The sequence below is a fragment of the Apteryx mantelli genome, chromosome 3 (assembly GCF_036417845.1).
Source record: "Apteryx mantelli isolate bAptMan1 chromosome 3, bAptMan1.hap1, whole genome shotgun sequence".
NCBI classification, from domain to species: Eukaryota; Metazoa; Chordata; class Aves; order Apterygiformes; family Apterygidae; genus Apteryx; species Apteryx mantelli.
The window spans coordinates 64,259,866-64,284,139 of NC_089980.1; the positions used below are offsets into that span (position 1 = coordinate 64,259,866).

At 35.7% G+C, this 24,274-nt stretch overlaps 1 protein-coding gene across 7 annotated transcripts in view; it reads right to left on the reverse strand.

Moving 5' to 3' along the window:
* The window catches only part of SHPRH (SNF2 histone linker PHD RING helicase), a 63,981-nt gene that overhangs the window by 18,358 nt on the left and 21,349 nt on the right, over positions 1-24,274 (reverse strand). For 6 of the 7 annotated variants that reach the window (XR_010883735.1, XR_010883734.1, XM_067293539.1 and 3 more), the window contains 14 exons: positions 23,765-23,928; positions 23,419-23,675; positions 20,505-20,626; positions 17,453-17,541; positions 15,644-15,736; positions 12,835-12,942; positions 11,712-11,854; positions 9,188-9,361; positions 8,799-8,861; positions 7,615-7,840; positions 5,105-5,248; positions 3,741-3,842; positions 2,814-2,885; positions 803-991 (listed from right to left, as the gene is read on the reverse strand). Coding sequence is in view for 5 of the 7 variants with exons in the window: in XM_067293539.1 (XP_067149640.1) it covers positions 803-991; positions 2,814-2,885; positions 3,741-3,842; positions 5,105-5,248; positions 7,615-7,840; positions 8,799-8,861; positions 9,188-9,361; positions 11,712-11,854; positions 12,835-12,942; positions 15,644-15,736; positions 17,453-17,541; positions 20,505-20,626; positions 23,419-23,675; positions 23,765-23,928 (1,946 nt within the window). In the remaining 2 variants the exon portion in view is untranslated. Of the gene's footprint in view, positions 1-802; positions 992-2,813; positions 2,886-3,740; positions 3,843-5,104; positions 5,262-7,614; positions 7,841-8,798; positions 8,862-9,187; positions 9,362-11,711; positions 11,855-12,834; positions 12,943-15,643; positions 15,737-17,452; positions 17,542-20,504; positions 20,627-23,418; positions 23,676-23,764; positions 23,929-24,274 lie in introns of those variants that run through there. The other variant, XM_067293541.1, reaches the window with a different exon arrangement.

Here is a 24,274-nt window from a genome sequence, read left to right on the forward strand (position 1 = left end):
ATTATAATTTGTATAGGAGACAGTATTTCATAGATTTGCAAACTGCAAAACTGTTCTACCTCTCAGGTGCGTGGAAAGCTAGAGAAGCAATTATTATGAAACTAAGTTTAGAATCAGTATTTATTTAGAATCAGTATTTATTTATTTGTGTGGTTAAAAATGAAGATTTATCAATTTAAAATATTTATATTATACTAAGCTTAGCTTTATGGTATAAGCAGTTTTCTCAGACTTTACTCATTTTAGCAAAGGTAGCAAAACTAGACCTCCACCCCCCAAAAAAACAACAACAAAACCCACAAAACACCCCCCCCCCAAAAAAAACAAAAAACCCACCACAACCAAAAAATCCAGTCACCAACATACAAACAAGCACATGTATAATTTATTTCTACCAAGTGTCATATGCCAAAAAGTCCTAAGTAAAGCTCAACAAAAACTCTCTCCCCTCTATCCTCCCACCAAAAAAGAAAAAGGAAAAGGAAAAAAGATAAGCGGTCAGCACTACTTTAACAAACACGTAATTTCACAACTCATCTTCCAGGTATTTCTTCATGCACATTTAAAGAATAAGTGTATATATATAAAAAAGAAAAAAAAAAAAAAGGCCTACACATATCATGTCCAACTCAAATGCAAAGGAACTGTATCTGTTGTAAGTGAACCTCCTTGTAAGAAATGAATCTACTTATAAACTCATATGGTAGATTCATCTGCCAAAATGCGGTATGCAACAAAACACAACTGCATTAAATACACACGGCTGAAAATCTGGGCCACAAGCCCCACATGAACAGCTTACCTTTACAGGAATATCATCCTCCTGATTTGCAGTTTCTGCAGTAAAGACATAGGATATTTCTTTATGAGATGTTGTCTGCCTGCAAATGGCGCATTTAATTGAGCTCCGGCGGGTGCCAACACTGTATTGTTCTATGATGATAGCTATACACTCATTACAGAAACAATGTCCACATGTCAGCACTGCCCACTATGCAGGGAATTAAGAAAAAAATCCAGTATCACTTTCACATAAACACAAAAGAAAAACAGTATACTTATGCAGCATTAAATTACAGTTTCATAGAAACATTATTTCATTAAACTCAGATTAAAGTGAAGAACTTTAGAACTCTTTTCACCACTACAGCTGTTAAGAAGCCTGGATTTCAAAGTTTACCAGGTCTGAGGGATTAATGAACTGTAAAAGTTCCCTGCATTTATTGTTCATTTTTTGCATTTTTGCAGTTTTAAACTCGAAGCAAGACATCACAATCTTTCATTTATATATGAACACAGATTCTTAGTGCATAGGTTAAATATACAGCAAGTATTTGCAACATATTTTTAAACAAAATAATACAAATATTTGTATTGGCCATCTGTAAAACTCTAAACATTGACTAGCTCAAGCTTTATAAAAAAATTCCTGAAAGAAAATGCCTTAATTTTTGCATATTAAGTCCTATGCAACATCTTTGAATTTAAGAATAAATATGATTTTGTATAGAGAATCTTAATTTTTTTTTCCCTACAGAACACAGGCAAGGGCAAAAATTGTGTTGCAGAAGCTGTCCTTCCTTTGAGGTCCGAGAACATCTACATGTCAGCTGCGATCTTCCTTAACAGAGAAGTAATTTGTAAAGCATGTTTTTGCAACTAGAAATGGTCTCTATCCTGTACTACTCTGCTATACGGACCACTGTGAGATCGGGCAGGGGAAGAGACATGGGGACCACCACTGTTTTCATGGGTCCAGGTAACAGAGGGGATTGACCAATTGCTAAGTGAACAAAGATCTTTCAGGCTTTGTAAGGTTCTTCCAATCCTGCAGAAACAGGATGAAAAGCATGGTAAGACTTCCTTGCAACAGGATGACTACTATCATCAAGTGGCAGTCTTAGCCAAATTAAAAAAAAAAAAAAAAAGTATTTTCCTTTTAGGGGGCTTCTCCGCCTCAGAGATGAAACATAATGGCACAGGGCAAAACCTGTATCGCCCTTGGAACAAGACTGTAGGGGAGATTTTAGAAACGTGGCAGGAAAACAGTTCATGTGTACGCATGCCTGGAATGCTAACTGAAGAGAAAATATCTTAAAATAGCTAAAAAAGAGCCAGTTTAGTTTGATTGCACAGGAGTCCCTTCATGTTTTTAACCTAATAGACAACAAAATATTATCTATATTGCCTTGTACTTTAATATATATATTAGTCTCAGGCTAGCAGTTTTGATTAAACTTCAACTTGAACTTCAACACCTGCCATTCAGAGCATGAGTGGTGGGGGAAGGACTCCCAACTATCAGTCTTTATTCTACTGTTATTTTACTATTTTCGCGAGTAACTAATATTCATTTCTTTAAAGTTTATAACCTTAGAAGAAAAAAAACCCCAATCAATAGGAGCAGTTACAGTAAAACACAGTATATTACAGGAGCTGATCTATTTCTTCATTCTTTTAGATTATAAATGCAAAGAAAAAAAAGAGAGCAGTATTTATTCCATTTCTCTCTTCAACAAAAGTATGAAAGCAAAACTACGGACTTGTTATAAAACAATTGGCAATACATACATTTTTGGAACATTTCTGTCAAAACACTCAAGCACTGATGTTAACAGCTAATGGAACTAGAGGGGCTTTTAACTGAGCAAGATATTATCTCAGGGGAGAGGATGGTACATTACAGAAAGAGGCTTACTTTCCTTGTTTTAATATAATGTTCAGTTAAATTCAGGTCTTGAAAACTTGGAATATAGATCTCAGATCTAGGTAAAGACTCCATAAAAGTGAAAAATGTTTAGTCAACATCTTACCTGTTTTCCCAGTTGACGTGCACAGATTGGGCATGGTTCTGGATTAATTCCCCCAGTAGTTTTATCCTGAGACTATAAAGTAGGAAAAAACAAACAAACAAACTTTTTTGTTTCAACAAATAAAATGTTATTCTATATTTAAAACAGCTACTTGGAAAAATTAATCATGAAGTCAAAAAGGGGTGTGTGTGCAAATTCAAAAACATCATGCACGAGGAAATAAATCAATCTTTAGGAATTACAAAATATTTAATCTAAGGTCAATAAGTAAATGGATTGTTGTCCATACTGCAGTCCTTCAGACAGTATCTGCATCTGTACTACAGCTTTGAAAATCTGCACAAAATAAAAGCCTCAAAAGAGAAACACGGTGAAAATATGGAGATACGTTTCTCATCTTCTCTATCAGCTCTACATTGTTGTAGAAACATTTAAATATACTTAATCGTGCTTAACTATGCTTTATCTAAGCATTTTTATACTTACTTGGACACTATGATTAAGTAACGTAACATACAAAGTTGTTGTTTTTTTTTTTAAACACTTCTTTAACCTATAAACCCATTTGTGTTTGTTTGAGAAGCCAAGTTCTTTGCATAAACATATATAGGCCTATCATTTTACAAGGCATCTACCAAATGTAGACCAGTCAGTCACTTTTAATGAAGATTTTAACTATCTAAAACTACTCCATAGTTTTATAATTGTTTAATTTAACAAATGGACAAAACACATAATGTAATAACACTGTGACTATGCAATAACACAAAACACATCACACTGAATTTCAACACACAGTGAATCTTTATAAAAAAAGATTTTATTGAAAATATGTATTTTAAATAAAAATATTGGCAGGTTTCTTCCACTAGCTAAGTATACTGTACCACTTTAGTTTAATAAAGATCAAGAAACAGTAAACCTCACCTTCTCCAAATTAGTGAGATACAGAAGTTGTCCTAATTTCTTCTGAAGTTGTGATTTGGCAACTGCCTTGTCATTCAAAAGTTTCACTCGATTTTGCTCTACCTATCAAAACAGCATTAAATCAATATACACAAAATAAGAAATTAATACTAAAGCTTCTGAATAAAGCTTAAATACATTTTTGGGCAAAATTAAAACAAATAATTTATTGGGGACAGCTCATTCTATAAATTTAGAATGAGCTTCTCCCCAAGCAAAAATGACTATGAACTCCTTTCCTGAACCCAGTATGAATACAGAACAGAGAACTGATTGAGATGAGAAATACAAACTCGGTCATACTTGTTTCATTTTCACTGCTGGCTATTTCCAGAGGCAAAAGGAATCTAAAATATCTTAAGCTGTTAAATGTTTCTTTCAAATTTCATTCAATTTATCATCTATCTACTTAAAACCAAATTGATCCCGGACTCTATTGCTGATTCCAAAAACTACGCATAAGAAAACTAATGACTTTCCCTATATTTTCTAGAAGTTTTCATCATTGAACCTATGCAAAGACTGTAGAAACATCAAGCTGACTCCTTTTCAGATTAATTGAAGTTTATAGTGGCATACTTATTAATACTACAGGAAAGGCCAAAGTTTTTTTTTTTTTTTTTTTAATATTGTTGAGAATTCATAAACAAATTTTAGACTTTGTTAAACTTTTGTTTAAGCAAAGCCTGTGGCCTGTATGGCTCTTTCTCTAGAGAAAAGAAGCATTTTGGTCTACCATACAATCTCATAGAAAAAAGAATAGAAAGCCTTTGTTTCTGTTGAAAACATATTTTTCTACTGCTGAAAAAAAAAAAAAAAGAGGTTAAATCAACTCAGCATTTTCTCTATGTTCATAACAGAAAATGTCTCTAAGGCTGCTCAGGAATTCCAAAATGCTGAAAAACGCTTTGCCTTTTTAGTTTTCACTGCTGTTTCAATCCTTGTAGAAAGGAGGCAAACAGGTGAGAATCAGGTCACTTTCATTTTCCACCAGCCTGGGAAATCGAAGATCAGTCAGAGAGAGGTGGCCCAGAGCCCTTCCTTGTCTGCTGCTGAAAGAGCAGCAGCCTTTTGGAAACGTGCCACTCACAGCCAGAAGGCTGAGAGAATATATCAAGATAACAGTTCAGAGCTCCAAAAGACCCAGACACTAAGCGTAAAAGTAGATAAGAACTCTTCTGTCACCTAGACTTTCAGAAAACGAAACAGAGACATGTTATATATAAACAGATATAGATATATATTTTACTTTGTAGGAAGCAGGATCTAAAACAAGCTGCTTTATTCTTTCAGAAAAGACACCTTTTTCCCGCCAAGTACTCTACCTCATGTGGTTCTATAATGTGGAGAACTGGTGGATTTGGTTTTGGCTCATCAGGATGACGCACTCTCAGCCGTTCTGTAGCCATTGCTAGTTCATCAATTGCAGACACATGATCCCTCAGTACCATCCAATATTCATGAAGTAACTAGAAGAAAAGCCTAAACTAATTAGTAGCAGAATTCTTGAGTTGAGTTACCTTTATATGCCTCCACCATATGAGGTTTAATGTGAAAATTTTTTTCGAGTAAGGGATAATATTTCTTCAAAGTAATCAGCAACAACAACAAATTATGAAGGAAAACTACACCAGTACAGGAATAATCTTGCCTGCTCTCTTTTCCAGTATCTTTTTATGAACAAATATAAATAGTTGTTTCTCTCTCATTTCTTCTATAGCTATTACAATAACTAACGCAACTGAAAGTTCAGAAGTCAAAATGCCAGGCAAGACTAAGCATAAGGAACAATGACTACGCAATTTTTTAACACCTAACTCTTATTGTAGTAAGGCTGCTTCTTAAAGATGAAGTAGTGGTTCACTTGTCTTTAAAAATATATATTTTTTTCAGACTGTTTCAAACAGTTGTTTGAGTGTTCTTGATGACAAAGGAACAGACAAGACAAGGCTGACACCCGATTCAATTCTCCAAGCAAAAGTAATCGCTGACATAAAAGAAATGGCTAAGACTGGAAGTGTGCTATACATATAAATTATCAAATGTTGGTATTATTTTAAACTGATAATACTATACAATACTTCTTCCCAAGGACGCTTTCTACAATTTTTAAATATTGTATCCAAAAATCTTCACTGATCTTACTGAAATTTTAAGACCTTTTGCAAACTGTTTTGCAAAGGCCAAAAATTATTATTTGTTGATTCTTATTTTTTCATCTGTAAGGATATTTCTAAGCACTGGATTGCTGGATTTGAGTAGCACAGATAATTGAATCAGTATTTCCAAGTCAGGACAGATGGAACCATAAATATACTATTTTCATTCTTAGGGGAGTATTAGTCCTACCTTCTAGTTCCCAAACTAAAAGAACATGAAGAGAATATTTGTTCCCTAACTGCAGCAGAAAAATCCCCACCACATAACAAAGCCTCAGTAACTGGTTACCTTACGTCAGTTTTCTTGCATAAACTGCAGCAAACCCAGGACATAAAATATTGAAGCATGAGAACAGCAAGGGTCAATATTTTCCAGTCAGCATTTTGGTACTATAATCAAATAACTTGACTTTCTGAAGGCAGCACAAATTTATTAGGTATTTAATAATTTTAACTATCAGATGCCTAAACGCTGATTAAGATGTCAATTTCTTTAAATAGGTTTTTATATTGCATCACACCGTAACCTAGTATTTTTTTAAGGCAGCTGCAGATTAAGTTTCACCTCTAAGCAGCCCCCCAACCCCACCCCAATTCGAGGAAAGCAGATGATCAGTAACCAAGTTTGCTGAAAAACAAAGACAGATTGAGTTCAGTTAGTTTATCTATCTTTGATTAGGTGAATCGCTCTCTAGAATATCTTTTCTTCTTCCGTGGACTAGATTTGATGCCAAAAGCTTTGTTCCTGGATGGCAAACTTCTGTAAGAAGTAGCTCTGCTTTTTCAAAGCCTTCTATCAAAAAGCCAGTTAAGTGACAAGTCACTTGAACCATGAAACAGAAGGCTTGGGAGAAAGGCCACAGGGGTTTAAAAAAAACAAAAAACAAACAAAAAAAAAAACAAAAAAAACCCACCACCTTGCAAGGAGCAGAAATTTGCTCTGATGTCAGACCACAGAAAATGAGTGCACAAAAGAACCACAAAGGAGATAATGCTGACACTAGTGTAGCAAGAGTAATATACTGAAGTGGAATCTATGTAAATCAAAAAGAAGGAGGAGCATTTAAGAGAAAACATTTCTGATTACACCTAATCTATGAAACAGGATGAGACCCTGTGCCCCAGCTCCCCTCCCTTCTCCATCACTGTTATTCACTACAAGGAAACCCACACATGCAAGAATGAATAAGTGCAGCCTGGTATATGCCTTTATATTCCCAGGCCAGAGGAGACTGATGATTTCAGGTTACATTGTGTAGCACACATACGCTGCAGTTTACTCCAAGCAAACAAGGCCCAGAAAAAAGATCTGTATCTAGCACAAGACAGAAGGTAAACTGAATTAAAGAACAGACCAGCATTGGATTTGTTGATTCCTGCCATATTCTGGTATAACTAAAGAGGAAAACAGATCTAATTATATCAGTATACTGTCCCAATAGATTAAATTACAGTACTTACTATAGTACTATAGCCAGTAGAGCTCTTTTAGCAATTGTTAAATCATATATAAACTATTTTTAATTAAATTGTGTAAAAAGGACTGTGAAAAAGCTTTGCATAAGTAAACCCCAATTTCAGATAGCAACTTAGATTTGTTCATATGCAGCTTAAATTTGTTCGTAGTACATAAAATGCACCACACAAATGTTTCTTCACAATCTCATTTGCTGTACCTTATATTCCTTTTTCCACGCTTCAAAGAGTTCCAGAAACATGCTGCCTTCTTCAGTTAGCTTAACATCCATTCGGTGCGCTTTGGCAAAGGAGAGAATAGCTTTCAAGGCACGTTCCGTTTCACTGGTTGCCCACAGTCCTCGACTTGTGGTGGGTAAACGGTCATCAACAAGTCCTTCTTCATCTTCTATCATCTCTTCAAATATAGCCATTTGGCCTTTAACACTTACAAATAAACCCAACGTAATATTCATTACTGATTTTGTACTTTCACATCCATTTCTACATATTCATCATATACTTCAGCCTTCTAATACTTGATTAAAGGAAAAAGGAAACAAAACCAAAAACAAACACATACCATATATAGAGCTGTTTTATTACCTGATATCCTGAAACTAGCCTAGAACACAGTGAACTTGCTACCAGCAATGAAATCCCCGTACAGGACATTTTGTCAGCTCAAAATCATCAATAACTTTTGCAAAGGCTTACACATCTTAGTTATTTTTCAGTGGTTATCAAAGATTCTGGAACTGTCACATATATTAAAAACACTTTGCAATTCTGACTTCTTAAATCAGCATGAGAGTTGCAGTCAAACACTGATGCAAAGTCTGCTGCTGTGTATTACCATTGAAGAAGACTACAGCTTCCCGGTTCTCCTCTTGACAAACAATGCCAATTCAATCATTTTAGATCACCTCTGAAATCTCCTCTCTCACTGTGGCTTTGGTCAAACTATATTACTTAATTTATGAATTACACAGAACATTAAAGTCAGTGAATGGGAATGGTATTATACCATTTGTAATCTGACTGCACATAAATACGTGCACGTATAGTAATTCAGCCACCATGTCTGTATTTATACAAGTACTTTCTGAACACTTCAACACTTCATTTCAAATGTATTGTCAAATTACAGCAGCTGGGAAAAAGTGACATGTATTTGTTCATTGTAACCAACTTTTTTTAAAAGTGAAATTTACATGGAAAAATAAACCTGACTAATAAAATTGCTCTCAAGTCCATAAGCAACAAGTCAGTCTTAAATTCTGTAATTAGATTGTTCTACAATTTGTCTTAAAGTGATTTCAGACAACTTAAAGTAGAAAATATAAAACAATAATTTTCATTTTTATTTTTGTAGTATGAGAAGTTTATAAAAACATGAACTTACGTGTGAGAAAAGAGCTTTGACTCATATTCTGTGAACAACTCATCAGCCTTACAAAAGACACAGCTGGAATACAGAAGATTGAAAACAGACACACTCAGAATTTGACCAGAAAACAAAGTAATTCCTATAAAGCTCTATTTCAACAAATAAAAACACACACACAGTCCTTAAAAAAAATTGTCTCATATATACACTGGATACAACTGACTGAAAAAGATTTTATAAATATAAAAACAAAATAAGGTTGTGTGTCTCACAACTGCATCTACAATGGCTGTTTACATATAAACCCTTACTACAGATAAAAGATACCATTCTTCTCGTTCTTCACTTATTTCAAATGAAGGAAAACACACCTTTAAAATATATTTCATATTTTCTAGACATACTTGTTAAGTGGAAGTCTAACAGGTCGCAAGTGGCAGATAGTGGCAGCCTCAATAATCTGCTTAGAGGGAGGGCCTTCTAGATTTTTCACTGCTTCTCTTACGATCTTCTGGAACTTCTTCACTTCATCCAGTTGAGTTGTGAGCAGGTATTGAAGGCCTCTGCAGTCATGGAATCTGATTTAAAGAAAGAGTGAAGTAATAACACATTGAGTCACCAAGTCAAAATTGAAAGAGAAGAGAAACAGCTTTATATGTCATCTATATTGCCCTTTAGTTCATACCTTGCAAATGCTTACTACTAAGTAACATATTAACTATTAGAGATCATTCCCTTGTACCCACTGAGATGATGGCTGGTATTTGTAGAATAGGAAGACTCAGTCTAAGACTTGAGAGGCGCAAATGTCAGTAAACAACCTGCGACATTCTGAGCCACAATACAAATCTACAAAAGTTCAACAATTACAAACACTTAGTCTTATTTGTATCTGCTGGCCAACAAATTGACTTTCAAAGCACTTGTGCAATTCACTGCAGACACATGTAGGCATTGCAAAAAAAGTTACTGCATTTTGCACCTTAGTTTTCAAAGTCAAAATTATTAAACAAACATGAAAGTGAACTATTTTCCTAAAACCTAGCTGTTTTTCTTGAGTAGATGTGGAACATGAACACCAGTAAGTGCTTCTCATACTGTATTTTTCCTGCGGACAGAGGTCTCTTGCTGAAAACATGGTTCAAGATGTCATCTTTACGATGTCTTACACTCATATACAAGACAATGTTTTGCAAGATGGTAGTTCTACCTCACAGAGAAAGTTTGATCTGAAACAGCCCTTTTGTGAAGTGAGGTAAGCTGGAAAAGAGTAAGTTTAACAACACTAGTACAGTTCAATTTTTAAAATGGTCTAGTTAAGCAACACGTATTCTGAAATAAAATAGACAAGTTTGCCTAACATGGTAGTCTGAAAATACATGAATTACAATTAAAAGTCTGCTGTTAATACAATCAGTTGTCAAATATTCCATATTTATGAAAACCTCCCACATTATAACCTGGTTAACCATCTCCAATACTCAACTATAATTTAGCACTTGTCCTTTCCACCACTGACTGGTAATACTTCACAAGAGCTAAACGCTGTTTTTAGTATTTTTTCATTGCATATGCTAGACCAAATTAAAGAGGAAATAACTATTATCCTTTTTTATAAAAGAAACAGTTCAGTCAGATGAAATAGCTTGTCCAAAGTTATACAACCTATCAGTAGCAGAAACAAAAAGGCTCTTCCTAAATAGCTAATTTCAAGAGAGAAAAATTCAACTTTTTTCCAGTACAAAAAGGGCAAGCACGTAGATACGCAAGCATATGAGAGGAGATTGTACACCCAAACAATCCTTTCCTCAAATTTATTTAGAGCAGAGGCAAAAAGAGAAGCCATCATTCTCAAATGGTACTTCACAATTTCAATTGATTTATGTAAGTAAAACATCTGATTAAATCTAATAGTGGGCTAGGGCTTACCATCTTTTGGGATCATGGTAACAGAGTAAACATACTGGAGGATATGTCTTTATGTATCTGTAATTAAAACAAGGGCAAGAGGCAATGGACACAAAATGCTATACAGGATATACTGATTAGACAGAAGGAAATGTTCTTTCACCGAGTGGGTCAAATACTGGAAGAGGCTGCCTATAGAGCCTGTGACATCTCCCTCCTTGGAGATACTCCAAACCTGACAGGACATTACATGATTCTGTAATTGCATACAATAAACAGGAATTGTTCAAGGAAGCTTTCCCACACTGACAATATTACTAACTTCTTGATGTGATGTTATCTGTTCATGTGATGATATCTGAAATCCCATTCATAAGAAATGCACTAAAGGGTAGCCATTAAGGTCATTTGCTTTGCATACACACATAAATCTGTAAAGCACTGCTTTGTAAATTAAGGGCATCATATCTATTTAACCCACAGGCTTGTTACTGGTGAAGTTTGGAAAATGGAAGTATTTGGGTAATAACAGATAGCTGCAGTTCCAGTAGAATTTGGTAGTACTGTTGTCTCTAACATGACACCAAAACAGAATTCTTTGGTCAGAAAAACAGTGATGCTATTTTATGCTGTTATCCAAGGATTTTCTAATATAGCCTGACCGCTTCCCATTTATGTAAGTCAGTTTATTTTAGAGGTTAATCAATTTTAATGCAATAAACTTTGAATTATTTTTGCTTAGCAGCTGCACAAGTGCAGAAAATTATAAAACCATTGTAGATAATACACAGGAGAGCATCTTAAAGAATGCTTGTCTAGGAGAGGAACTGAAAATTCTCCTGCTTTTGAAGTTTTCTATTTAGTTATCCTCTCTTTTGGAGGGCTTTTGAAACTTAATTGCAGCCCAGATGTTCTGAAGCAAAAGCACCTGCCATTTAATTGTAACTGTTAGCAAAGACTGATTGGAAGACTTGAGCAGACTTAACAGTATTCATTATCCTATTTTGTTGTTACTCTTACTTGTCTGCCATGGAGAGTTTATTAGTTTGCTGTTTGTAGTTGCTGGTTATCTCATTTTGCACACGCTGAACAAGCTCCTCATCAATGGCATATTGTATTGCTGTCTGGATGACATCCAACCACCATGGAGAACCAGAATGTATCTGTATGCAAAAGAACAGATTTATTCGTGAACATTCAACAAATAACCAATTTACTCATTGTGGCAGAGGCTTATGCTGCTCTCTAGGCCTCAAACACAGACTAGTAAATTCCATGGGAAGTTAACAGGACATGAGAATATGCTTATAAAGTACCCCTTTTCCTGCTTAAGTGAATACATGATTAAGAAGTGTTCCACATTCCCAACTACTTCCACACTTTTAAATTGCTTCAGTCAAGTTAGATTCGCCTAGGCTGCCTACACAAAAAAGCCACAGAAAGAGATATTGTAGATATTGTAATCTACAAGTTTCCTGTTTCTCTCTTTCAAAACAAACAAACAAAAAAAACCCCACACACTTTAAAGAACAACACTTTAAGAGAAGGTGAACGTAGATGGAAAAGACATTATTTCCTCACGTGTTTTAATCCAAATAGCATTTAATCTCATATCTTCATCAATTCATTAATACTTTGCACCTTCCCATTAAACATGAATTGTCCCAAAGACTAAATGCAGTTAAGCATTAAGCACAATGACTAAATGCATGTTAAAACAAACAAACAACAAAAACAAAAACATACAATTCCTTTGGAAGTAACTGAAATCCCATCTGATATACAACAGAAATATTTCAAGGTCAAAGCCTGTAACTCCTAGAAGTAAACTATATGTGAAAAAAAGTAAATATGGTGTTAAACTGTACTAGAATCATCTCACCATGACTGTGTACTTCTCTTTCTAGTCATCTGTTCATCATGTATTGTGAGCTCCTTTAAGTAGGGAACAATAGAATATGTTTTTGGACTGTGTGTGTGTGTGTGTGTGTGTGTGTGCGCGCACGCACTGCCCAACTCCCATTCCAACTGGGGCTTCAAGGAATTGTTAGAGATAAATACCTGGAGTTCTGGATGAACAGAAGAAAATAATAAAAAATAAATAAATCAAAATTCACAAACTAAATATGTAAGAGATACCTGCCTTTCTCTGGAGCTCCCGAATCGTCTGGAGAACTGGCTGTAAGGCCTGATGGGCTTCTGCAACTTCTGCATTGGATTTACTCATATAATGCTGTCGAAGTTGTTCTGCCTATACGAAGATGGGAATATAAGTCTTGGACAACTCATTTATATTTATAATGTATAATTAAATATATAAAAATTCCTCAGCTATCATACTGTTTTAGAATGGCTAGCTACTGAAAGTGCATAGTCTACCCACCTTCATTTCTAAACAAAATTTAGCATTATTTTTTTCCTCTAGAATCTGGCATTTATTAGTAAGCCTAAAAACCACTTGTGAAGACAAACTATGACAAAGATGTTAACTATAAAACTTTGCTTTTTTACAAGTCCAAATAACACACTAGGAATACATTACATTAAAATAAGAACTTAAATTTAACTCATAGTCTTTCTTCACTGTATTTTAAAAAATACATTGTGTTGAACCTACACAATAATCATCCGAGAACAATCTGAGAACAGCATGATTTAACTTTACCTATATATGGTACTTACACACAATACACCATACGCTAACAAGAAAAGTTGAAATATAAATTTCATTATTTTTAGGTGCAGATATATTTCTTCAAAAAAAATTACTTCTGACAGTGAAAACCCCTTGCGGCATGTGATTCTGTAAAAGATTTAATCACTACCAGTTCATTTGATATTTTAAAATCTGCTGAACAAACAACTTATGTCTCACATGTAATACGTATACACATTCATCTTTCACCATTACATTCATTAAAGATCTTTATTTTGTGCATTCTGGGGTGTATTAAAGACTTAATTTTGTTTTGTTTGCTTGTCACTATCAAAATAATTATATTATTGTTATGGATGAAGCTTAGTTACTGAAACCAGAGAGGACTCAAGTATTTGGATGAGCTGCTTGTGACAGATGGCTATGAAAAGCAATCTCTGCTTTTTATTTGTAAATAAAATATAGAGTTTCCAATCCTGCTCCTCACAACCTCAGGAAAAGATGTAAATAAATTGCTATGACTATAGGACATAAAAAAAAGACAGTATTTCTATAAAGGCTGGTAGAAACATATTTAAATATTTAATTCTCTCTCTCCAACGGGGATAAATCAGTTACTTGAAACACTCAAACATCATTTTAACAGTCTTTCCCTAAATACTCAGGATATTCTTATACTCAGAGATGTGAACACAGGGAAAAGAAAGCAGCTGAACAGGTAGTAAATTAGTTTGGTATCCTGCTTCTGGTACAACATTAAGGTCAGCTCTACTTGCTAACATTTTATCATTTTGAACTGGGTTTGAAATAGCTGTCCTTCACTCATTCAAACGACATTTTGGGGAGCTATCTGTGAACATTTTACTATAGAAACTAGTTCAAGGAGAGGTTCCTACTACTTGTTACAATATTCTTTTGAGACAAGTATAAATGGAAGGGGAATTTGGGCCAAAAATGGCCTAAAGTCTTGTTTATGGAGTAAGCTAGGATGCAAGCTTAACACAGTAGCTAGTTCAGATGAAACTCCTCTGTCACACCTTATCATACAAGTGAAGTGCATGGCACGCACTAGGAGATTCAACATTTCAAGTTAGGAAACAGCAGCTAATATGGCTGTAATTTGCATACTAATAATACAGCACAAACTATTCTAGGGGGAAGGACCACCAATCATCATCTTGGTGGCAAAAGCTTCAGGAAATAAGAACTGCCATATGTTTTCAGGTTTTATTTGTTTTCATTCTGTACACAAAGAAAATCCCAAATGAAGATCTTAAAAGGACAAGTGCTTCACATTTTTTCCATTGCTGGGTTGGTGAAATCCACCCCCACCCCAACTTAAGCAACTTGCGACTAGAAACAAAGAGCTATTAGAACACGTTTCAGACAAAGAAAGATGAAAATGCTGCCTAGGCACAGAATTTTTATAAAAATATTAAAATATCACAAAATATCCAAATAATAAGAGAGAAACTGATCACCACCACACAAGTGGAGAGGCTGAAAGAACTGGGCTTGTCCAGTCTGGGGAAGAGAAGGCTTAGAGGGCACAAAATAGCAGCCTTCCAACAACTAAGAGGAGGTTACTGAGAAGATCGAGCCAGGTGCTTTACAGAAGAGCATGGCAAGAGAACAAGTAACAAAGGTTATAAATTGAAATGGGAGGTTCCCATATGGAAATTTTTCTTTCATTGTAAGGATAATTAAGTATTGGAACATCTGGTCCAGAGAAGTGGTGAAATCTCTATACTTGCAGATTTCAAAGGCCCAACTGGATAAAGGCCAGAACTACTCGGCCAGAAATCAGTGTTGGCCCTGCTCTGAGTAGGGAGTTGGATTAGAGCCCTCCCAAGGTCCTTTCCTGCCTTAATGACTCCACAATAACAATGTTCTTTTGCAAACACGGTCCATATGTCCACCACAAGTAACCAGTGAGGAACAAGGATCCCAGCTATCTTACCAGATGTCACTGTTAAGGATATAGTTAAACAGGCTGATGTAGCCAGTAACATATAGTGACTTGCTTATCAGGCCAAAGATGGCCAAACTTTCTAGATATGCAGGAAGTCTAAGGGTGAATGGGGAAGAGCCAGTTGCTACAGGGCATGCGAGTATGAGTAATACAGAGAGGGCCTGGACAGACCCCACAGACAAGATTCAGACAATGAAGAAAACTGAAAATAGGACCTTCAACTTGAAGGTTGTTTATTGCTATTTCTTTGTTTAGATAAAATTATGAGGGATAAAAAAAAGGGTTTTTTTCAAGATATATTTATACAAAAAAATGAATATTTACCTCTTCTGCAAGTCGGCTATCACGCAAAGTTGGTGGAATTCCTGGGTGCTTTGCCAGCAACAATTCCATCAAATTGTGTGTAGAATGAAGTCTCTGAATATACACAAAGTTATCAATAATCATGAAAAAAAATTTTTCATTTGTGACAGGAAAAGATTAATCAGCAATGAAATTCTATAGCAAGAAATTAATATTCATTTAAAATAAGATTTAATTTTTCTCTCTTAATCTGAAAGCATCTTATAAAGTAAATAAGCATTGTTTTCCTCATTTTACTGAGATGGGAAATAAAACACAGACTAAAAAAGTCTTCTTCAAGATCTCACAGAAAATCAGCAGAAAAGTCTGATATCAAGTCTTCTGATTCTGTTCTGTACTCACCCTCCTAACTGAAGCTGCCCTTGACTACTACAGGAAACAAGTTATTTACCTTAAAACATATTATTTTGTAATGATTTTCAGAATTTAACACAGAAATAAGTCACTTAGACCACCTAAAGCAAAATAAAGCATAAGCAAAAAATGGCTCCCAAAGCTTCAACCACTTCCATATTTTTCACTTTTCTGAAACAAAAGATGACTGAATAAAACATGACCTTTTTGTTTATTTTAAGGAAAATAAATTTAATCATTAATTATGCATATATAGGCTCACCCTATATATATATGTAACCCAAAGTAGACTCCTAACATTACCACCAACTCATACCGGACACCTCCACCATCTGGATCTAGTGCCCTTCTTGCGTCCCTAATTCAGCTTTGCTCTGTTACTGTGTCATCCCCTGAACAGCATTAACCAGCACTGGCTTGCCATTTTCTAAAACAGCCAGCTTTATGCAACCAGGATGTACTCAACATAAGTTGAGTTTTATCACACAATAGCAATATACATTTTCAGAAAAAGAAATACTGCTTTATATTCAATTCAGTATAGCGGCTTTATTAACATTCTCGTTATACTGATAAAAGTTTATGCTGATATAGGTATCCTGAGTGGAAAAACGTCTCCAGAACTCACAAAGGAGAAGGACTGATCAAAGAAACATAATGGTGGCATCAGATGACCACATGGAAGATAATTAAAGAATAATTTACTCCACTTAGTGAAGCAAGCAAAGAAAAACAATGGACAACCGCTCACTTCTTATTATCTATCACTAACACACCTAAAATATCTTGTTATGCTGAAAAATGATAATTTTCATCAATTTAGAACTGATATTTCTTGAAGAAATATAAAGATGTTAGTTACAGAACTCGTTATTTCTTATTCATCTTATTTTTCATAAAGCATTCAAAATATAATCATGTTTTTTTTCTGAAGAGATGCCAATTAACTTCAATTTTTTTTCATGCTTTGACGTGCTTTCAGGAACATCTTCTGCAGTGCAACAGTTTTTAATTCTTCAACATGACGTGTCTGTATCATTCTTAATGCCATTCCAGCATCCTGTCTTTGCACTGGTCTATAATTAACAGTACTATTAATGTGAGCAGTCACAGACAGAAGTCTAGGGATACAGCTTGTTAAGTTTTATTACAGAACAGCAGGTGGAGATCATACACTGCTTCTGAGGTATCATTAAGAATGACAGGTAAAAGCTTTTTAGAAATAGAGTGGCTTGTAAAAAGAAGAAATGTGAAGGTCACTGGACAGATTACTATTTAAATACTGTGATTATGACAGCAGGCTGTAAAAGTCATTTGGCATGCTGCTAAGAGGAGGAAGAAAAGATTGACCTGATAAATTAAGATCTATACCATTCCAATTCTTAACTGTGTCTTTATATTTGGATGTTCACTCACTTGTAAGGAATCTGTTTTGAGCTTTTCTTTGTGTTCTTCAGAAGAACGCAACACTTCTCTGTACAGCTCTGCAGCCAATGCATATTCTCCTGAATAAAATAAAATCAATAAAATTTTAAAAAGCACACACACACACACATTGTGTTGGTCTTTAAATATCCAAGCAGGACTTACACTTGCAATGTACTAAAATGTTTTTGGAAGGGCTGTTCTGTATCTGCTAATCTTCACACAAGTCTTTCCCATTCGTTCTCTCCCCTCCCTGCCTCCCCTTGCCCAAAAAATTGTTAAAAGACAAAGTATTATATTTTACAAAAACTAAATCATCTTCCAAGTTAACTATCTTTTGTCACAGCAAGGTCTGCAGACTTCTTTGATCTCAAAATATGTATTCACACTTGTATAAGTCCAAAAAAGTCAAATGCTGCATTAAAACAAACATCCTCTATAACTCATTGCAGTGATGCATTACTAGTTTTGCACTGCAAATACCGTATTCACTCTGACAGAGCACTAACCACAAAAAGCCATGAAGATGTGTCATACTTGAAATAAACAGAAATGATTAACTACATGCAGGGAGCAAATCTACTGAAGGTGCCAATATTACAATCACTTTTTAGAAAAGAGATTACATAAACCAATTTAAGAAGAAATGCAAAATTGAAGTTGTATATACAAAGCAGTAAAAGAAAAAAAAAATACATATTACCTTTTCTGAACTGACAGAAATTTACTTTTCAAGCCATTAATAGTCTTGGAAGAATCTTAAGATAAGGGGAGGAGAAGTGTAGAGATATGAAATGTATAAAGATAGATATCAGGGTAAAAACAAAGCAAAAAACCACCTCCCAACACCTTTCTAGATATCTGGAAGTATAACAGTCCTATTTCAACAAGATTTGTTGGTTCTTATATTGAAACAGAGTTACCAGTTTTAATGTGTAGCCCTGTAATACAGTATTGCCATTGTTAGTAACAGGCCATAAGCTTTCCACTGAATTTGCAAAGCCTCAGGACTGAGGCTTGTCATACCTGCTTTTCCTGAACTTTTCTTGATCTGCCTGCAGGGTTTCTTCTTCTTCTTTTTTATTTTTTTTTTTAAACATGGTTTAGCTGTAACAGTAATTTCTCTAATTGACCAGCTGTCTATGGCTAATTTGTTTTACTTTCCTTTATCTTTGTGTGATACAAATACAGTTTTATATAAATAGCAGTAACAAGCAGTTATTCTACGTAAAATGAGATATTTATGACTAGCACATAATGATGCAGTGTAGTCAAATACAGGCCTAGTACAATAGAAGAGACCTTGAGAAAAGTGGAGAAACAGTATAGAGGAGTACAGGCTTGGGGTGATAAGAGATGGGGCACAGGCTTGGCACTGAAGACCCTGCAGCTATAAACAACTCACCCACGATCAGGTAAAGAAATACAAACCTAGAGCTCGACAAAGTTGGTTTAGGAGTAACAAAGAGAACAAAGAAATAGTATTTAACACATGTAAAAGGCATCACTCTGTATAGTAAATTTGCTTGTAATGTGGAACTGCAAACCAATGAAGACAGAAACATGTAAAAGCATGTTAGCAAACATATAAAAATGACTCCAAGTGGATCGCTGAGTGAGGAAGAAGAAACCATCAACATGAATATCATTTTCCTCCTGGCAAAGAACTCCAGATATTGACAATTCACTGTAACACCCCTACCACTAGAATGAAACCACCAATCTTAGGAGCCAGAAGGGCAGTGCAAGGGTGAGCATAACACCAGGAAAAGGCATAGAAACTAAGAAGCGTGAGTATAACAACTTTAACTACATTATTGTTCTTTTTCTTCTCCTTGCAGCAACTAGAGCTGGACTAATAATGATTAAACTCTCAAGATTTCAGTTATACTAGCAATAAATTCTTAGCTTTACTTATACATAAGTTGTGCTATGTCCTTGCCCATAAACAAGATCTTGAGTGTAACAAATTGGTAGAGAATGCAGACAGCTCTTCTGTGAACCTCAAAGCGTTTGGGGGGACAACCTTTGTGGCAACCCGGGGCAGTACTTTTGTATACAGCCTACAGATAAATAATTGCATTCCTGGTATTCTGTGAATGTGAGTTCCTTTGGTCCTGGCAGTATTTCATCTAAAGCACAACTATTTATTATTGGCAAACTAGGCAGAGCTTTTTAGACTAGTTAAAAATCTGAAGAGCGAATTAAAAGCTTTGAACTACAGAACCAGAGTCCTCTGCCTCTGTCCTGGAGGAGAGGTAGTTCAAATTGAGACAGAGGGGAGAAAGCCCCTGCCAGATTTGGCTTTGTATTTATAGAAGGATGTATATAGAGTTATAGAAGAATTATTTATATTTATTGCCTTTTATTAAGGCAAGTAACAAAGGCAGTTTGTTTGTTAAAGTCTTCCTTGAAAGAAGAGAACATATGAGCTGAGAAATTTCAAGCAGTTTGTCAACTTTAAAGAACAGGTCACTTGCCAAGAAGACATTTCTATCACATTTATGATTAGGCCATCCAAATAAATTACCTTGCTTAGCAGGACATTTAAGATTAATATGATTATTTTTGTTTTCTGGTTCAAAGCTTTTTCTTCCCCCCAATTCAAACCAAACACATGTTGACAGATTTGGATAGCACGGAGCACTAATTTAACTGCTAGGCAAAAGCACAGCCCCCAAAAGGCAGCCAACAGACTAAGTCAGCATGGCAGTTTGCACGGCGAAGGGTACAAAGGAAACCCAGAAAGCAGTACTGATTCGACACAAGCACTTTAAGCAGAATTACAAAAGTATCATTTCTTTTATCCTCTCAGTACACAGGAAGACTGGAAATACTTTGAGACATCTCAAAGGTACAAAACAGCCACACCTATTCTTTTCTCCCTCATTCAGGAGGGAGAAAGATCCTCTCTAGTTTCCCAGGATTTCATTATGGGGTTTTCCTTGAATGCAGAAGGGCCACCATTTTTATATGGTGTCATCTAAGCCATAATCAGCCTACTAGAAGGAGTGAAGAATATGCTATGGCAGTCCAGTATTACCTTTAATGATATGGATACCCGCTAAGCCATTAAGAGCACACACCAGCTGTCGGTGAGCTTCCTCACACTCTGTTCGACACTTCTTCTGCAATGAAGTTAGTAGTTCCTCCATGGTCATGGTGCTGAAAATATAGATCAAATGGCTAAAACTTGAAACAAAAAGACAATATTACAGAAGCAAGACTATCATACTGTGTAGTATGAAAGATTATGCTACATACATCCAACAAACATATTGTGCAAATGCTTATTAGACATTTTTAAAAACAACGTAGTTCTGTCAGCTTCTGTTCCGCCTGGAGCTCTGCCCCATCTAACCTGAAAGAGTATTTCAAGAGGTTGAAATCTCCTAAAAATAGGGACAAAAAAAGCAACAAGAAAAAATTAGTTAAGAAAAGTAATTTTTCACAGGGCAAAATACTTTGCTCCTTTTATTACAGTGAGGAACGAGAAACAACTGAGAACAGACCTCATATTGCTAGAAGCTGTTCAAACGAAAACAGCTAGAGAGCCTCTATTACTTCCCCTCTCAATCTAAACACGCAAAACTGATGAGATATAGAGGTAAAGAGAAATGTGTGGAGAATGAGAACAGTTAAAATTACCAAGTATCCCTTTAAGTTACTGCTTTTCTACATTTGTTATTATTTGTAATTCTACAGAGGAATTTAATTAGGAGAGAATTAGCTGAACAGAAAAATAAAGGAAAGGGAGAGATAAGAGATAGAAGCAGGAACAGAGATGAGAAGGGAAGAAAGAAAGAAGCAGAAAGAACAGCTTGGAGTAAGGCCAATGGACACAGAAGCCAGGCAGGAAGAAGACTGATGCAAAGACACAGGAAAGTAAACCACAACATCAGTCTGCAACATCTGACCTGAGGCTGCTGCTATGACCCATGCTGCTTTGAGACCAGAGACTACTCCTTCCCAGGAATTCTGCTTCACTCACCTTCCAGAGAAGTATTTACTACTTGGGGTTTAGTACTCTGAAATTGAGTGACATCACCCCCAAGCAGGGTATCCTTGACTAGGCCTATATTTTCCCCTCCTCAGAACACTGTTCTATTTACTGAAACTGTTTCTTGAGTTAGTGTTATACTAGAGCAGACTTTAAATCAATAGCATCGCTATCTGTAATTAGCTAAATTCTGCAGATGCATTGGCAAATACACACATCACCTGCTGTCCATACTCTGGTATTTCTACCCATTGCTGTTTACCTTTCATTTTCAAAGCCATCAGCAGTTTCAAGGAAAAGTCTGTGTACAACCTTTTACTTTTACAAACTACACAATTTGATTTACTTACAATCTGAGACTAGCAATTAAGACAAAAAGAAGTTTTTGACTCAGTTTAACTAGGGAAACCTAGAAAATGCCCTTTTGAGGGCTGTATTTTTGCCAAGTAGATGTTCTCACTTACTTCTTTCACTAAACAGGCAGGAAAAAGGTCATCAAGCATAGAATATGTTCCAAGGTCAGATTTCCTGTTTCAGTCCAATTTCTCTTATTCATATGTTCCAAACTCAGCTTTGTATTTTCAGTCCAGTTTCTCTTATTCATCAGAGTTCCTGGTGCTGAATTTCTCAGTTATTCTCACGCACATAAATCACAGCCAGGAGCCAAAACTTCTGCCTATTCTGGGAATGTCCATTGCTGCAGTCAGGCTTGGTTTACAAGAAGGATATATAAATAGTGCTTGGAAACAGCTTTTCCTTACATGTATGTTTTTAAGAAAGATTTAGTTTTTATTGCTGTTTTTTCCACCACTGTTACTATGCTGCTGTCACCCTGCCAGCATTCCACTGAAATCAATGCAGTAACTAAGACATCCCCAGCATACTCAGCTCAATTTACATTTCATTTATACTCTGCTAGATCAGTCTGCTGCAAACAGTAATGTTGGGCTTGCGTGAATATAGATTTTTTTCCATGTTTCAGTCCTTGCTTCCACACTAGTGGAAGATTTTCTGCCTATTAGGCACAAAATGCTACAGCATGCTGCCTACTGTTGGTCCCTGCTGAAGTAGCTGCAAAGTCAGTTACAGCTGCTTAGGCATGTTCAAGGTGTCCTACACGAGAAAGGAGGCGCAGGACACAAAACTTTATAAAAGGATAGAAGAAAACTGGACAGCATGGGTGATCAAGAGCAGGAAACAATAGAAACACAATTGTAGTATTAACGTTAAGTTCTTCCCTGCCTGTAACTTAAAAAAGAAACAATATAGGCAGTGCTCTGAGAGCCTGGAATAGCACCATCTTGTTCTTTTACAACCCCCCCCCCCCTTCTAATTGACTGAAAGGGAAGTAGCCAGGTTTTGCAGAGATACTAGCAACATGCTTTTTGTCTAACAAAGGCTGAGACTAAACTGGTATTCATTGGGCATTTGTGGAAAGGGTGATCTTGAAAGTATGCAAAAAAATGCATTTTAAAGGCTTTCAAGGTTGGGTCTACATTTCAAAATTCTGTAACCTCATATTAAAACATTTTCTTTGATTTAAAGAATTATTCTGTTCCACCTACCCTTTGTTCATTGTTCTCATTCCTTACAGTGCATTTTGTAAGAACTGAAGAAAGTTAGTTTATTTGAAACTGAAAAAGAATCTGTTTTGTTTCACACTATAAATCTAACCTGCAACACCTTAGCATCCATCAGCATCACAAGGTTAAAATGTTACTGCACAAAAAAATGCCTCTCAGTACTATTTTCTCTAACACAGGAATTACACTAACTACCATACTGTATCCTACTCAAAGTCTGATATCACATAGCTTGGTGTGGCATATTTGCACGTTTCACTAAACAAGCTTAAAATTAGGCTTACATAAAAAATGCACAAGATCTTGTACCATTAGCAATAATTGGAGTTTTGCTTGGGATAAAGCACACCATTTAGAAAGTGATAAAAATTCACCTTTTCTGTAATGGCAAGAACTCTCCCCGAACAGCTTGTGGATGACAGCAGGCCTGCCTCAGCCGCAGCAAAGGGTACAAAATAGAAGTCACAGTTCTTCTATCTAGGCTACTAAGCTTAAGAGTCCAATCTGAAATCTTCCTCAGTTTTGCCAGGGCATCCTGGCAGCACACCTCGTGCTGGCGATGATAGAAGTGTCTCTCCACAGGAGAAAAGTGAAGCCAGTGTACATTTTCTGTCTGGGGGGGGATTTGAATCTGTAATTAAGAAAGAAAATAAGTAATTTGCAAATAAAACTACTGCTAATTGTTATTAAGAAACTTTAAAAATAAAAACTCTCATTTACTTGGTCAATCACATCCTTCTTTGCTGATCTCCACATTATCTTGGCAATTAGGCTGTAGAGAGGCTGAGGATTTTTTCTACAGTAAGGTCGATATAACAGTTGGTCCCACCAATGTTTGACCCAGTAAGGATCAACTCCAAGAAAAAGGACTAAGCCATACAGATCTGTCAAGAAAAGAAGGCGTTTTAATAAATACTGTTTGCGTTTTAATACTTCAGAATATGCCTTCAAAAGATAACTTTCACAGAGAGGTTATCAGGCATAAAGCAGCTACTATTTAGCCATTATCTTTTCCACTTGTTTTCCAATCATTCCCTCACTAAAAGGTAACTGGAGGCAGGGGAGTGGAGTGCGGAGAGGTTATCTCCTTTAGTTAGGTGCCGATTTTCACAGAACTTGTAGAAATATGACAAATCTTGAGGCTTTTTAAAAATTTTTAGTTTAGCTGAACTGACTGATGAATTCTAAACCTAATTGGAACAAGGGCATGAGACAGAAATTACATGGTTA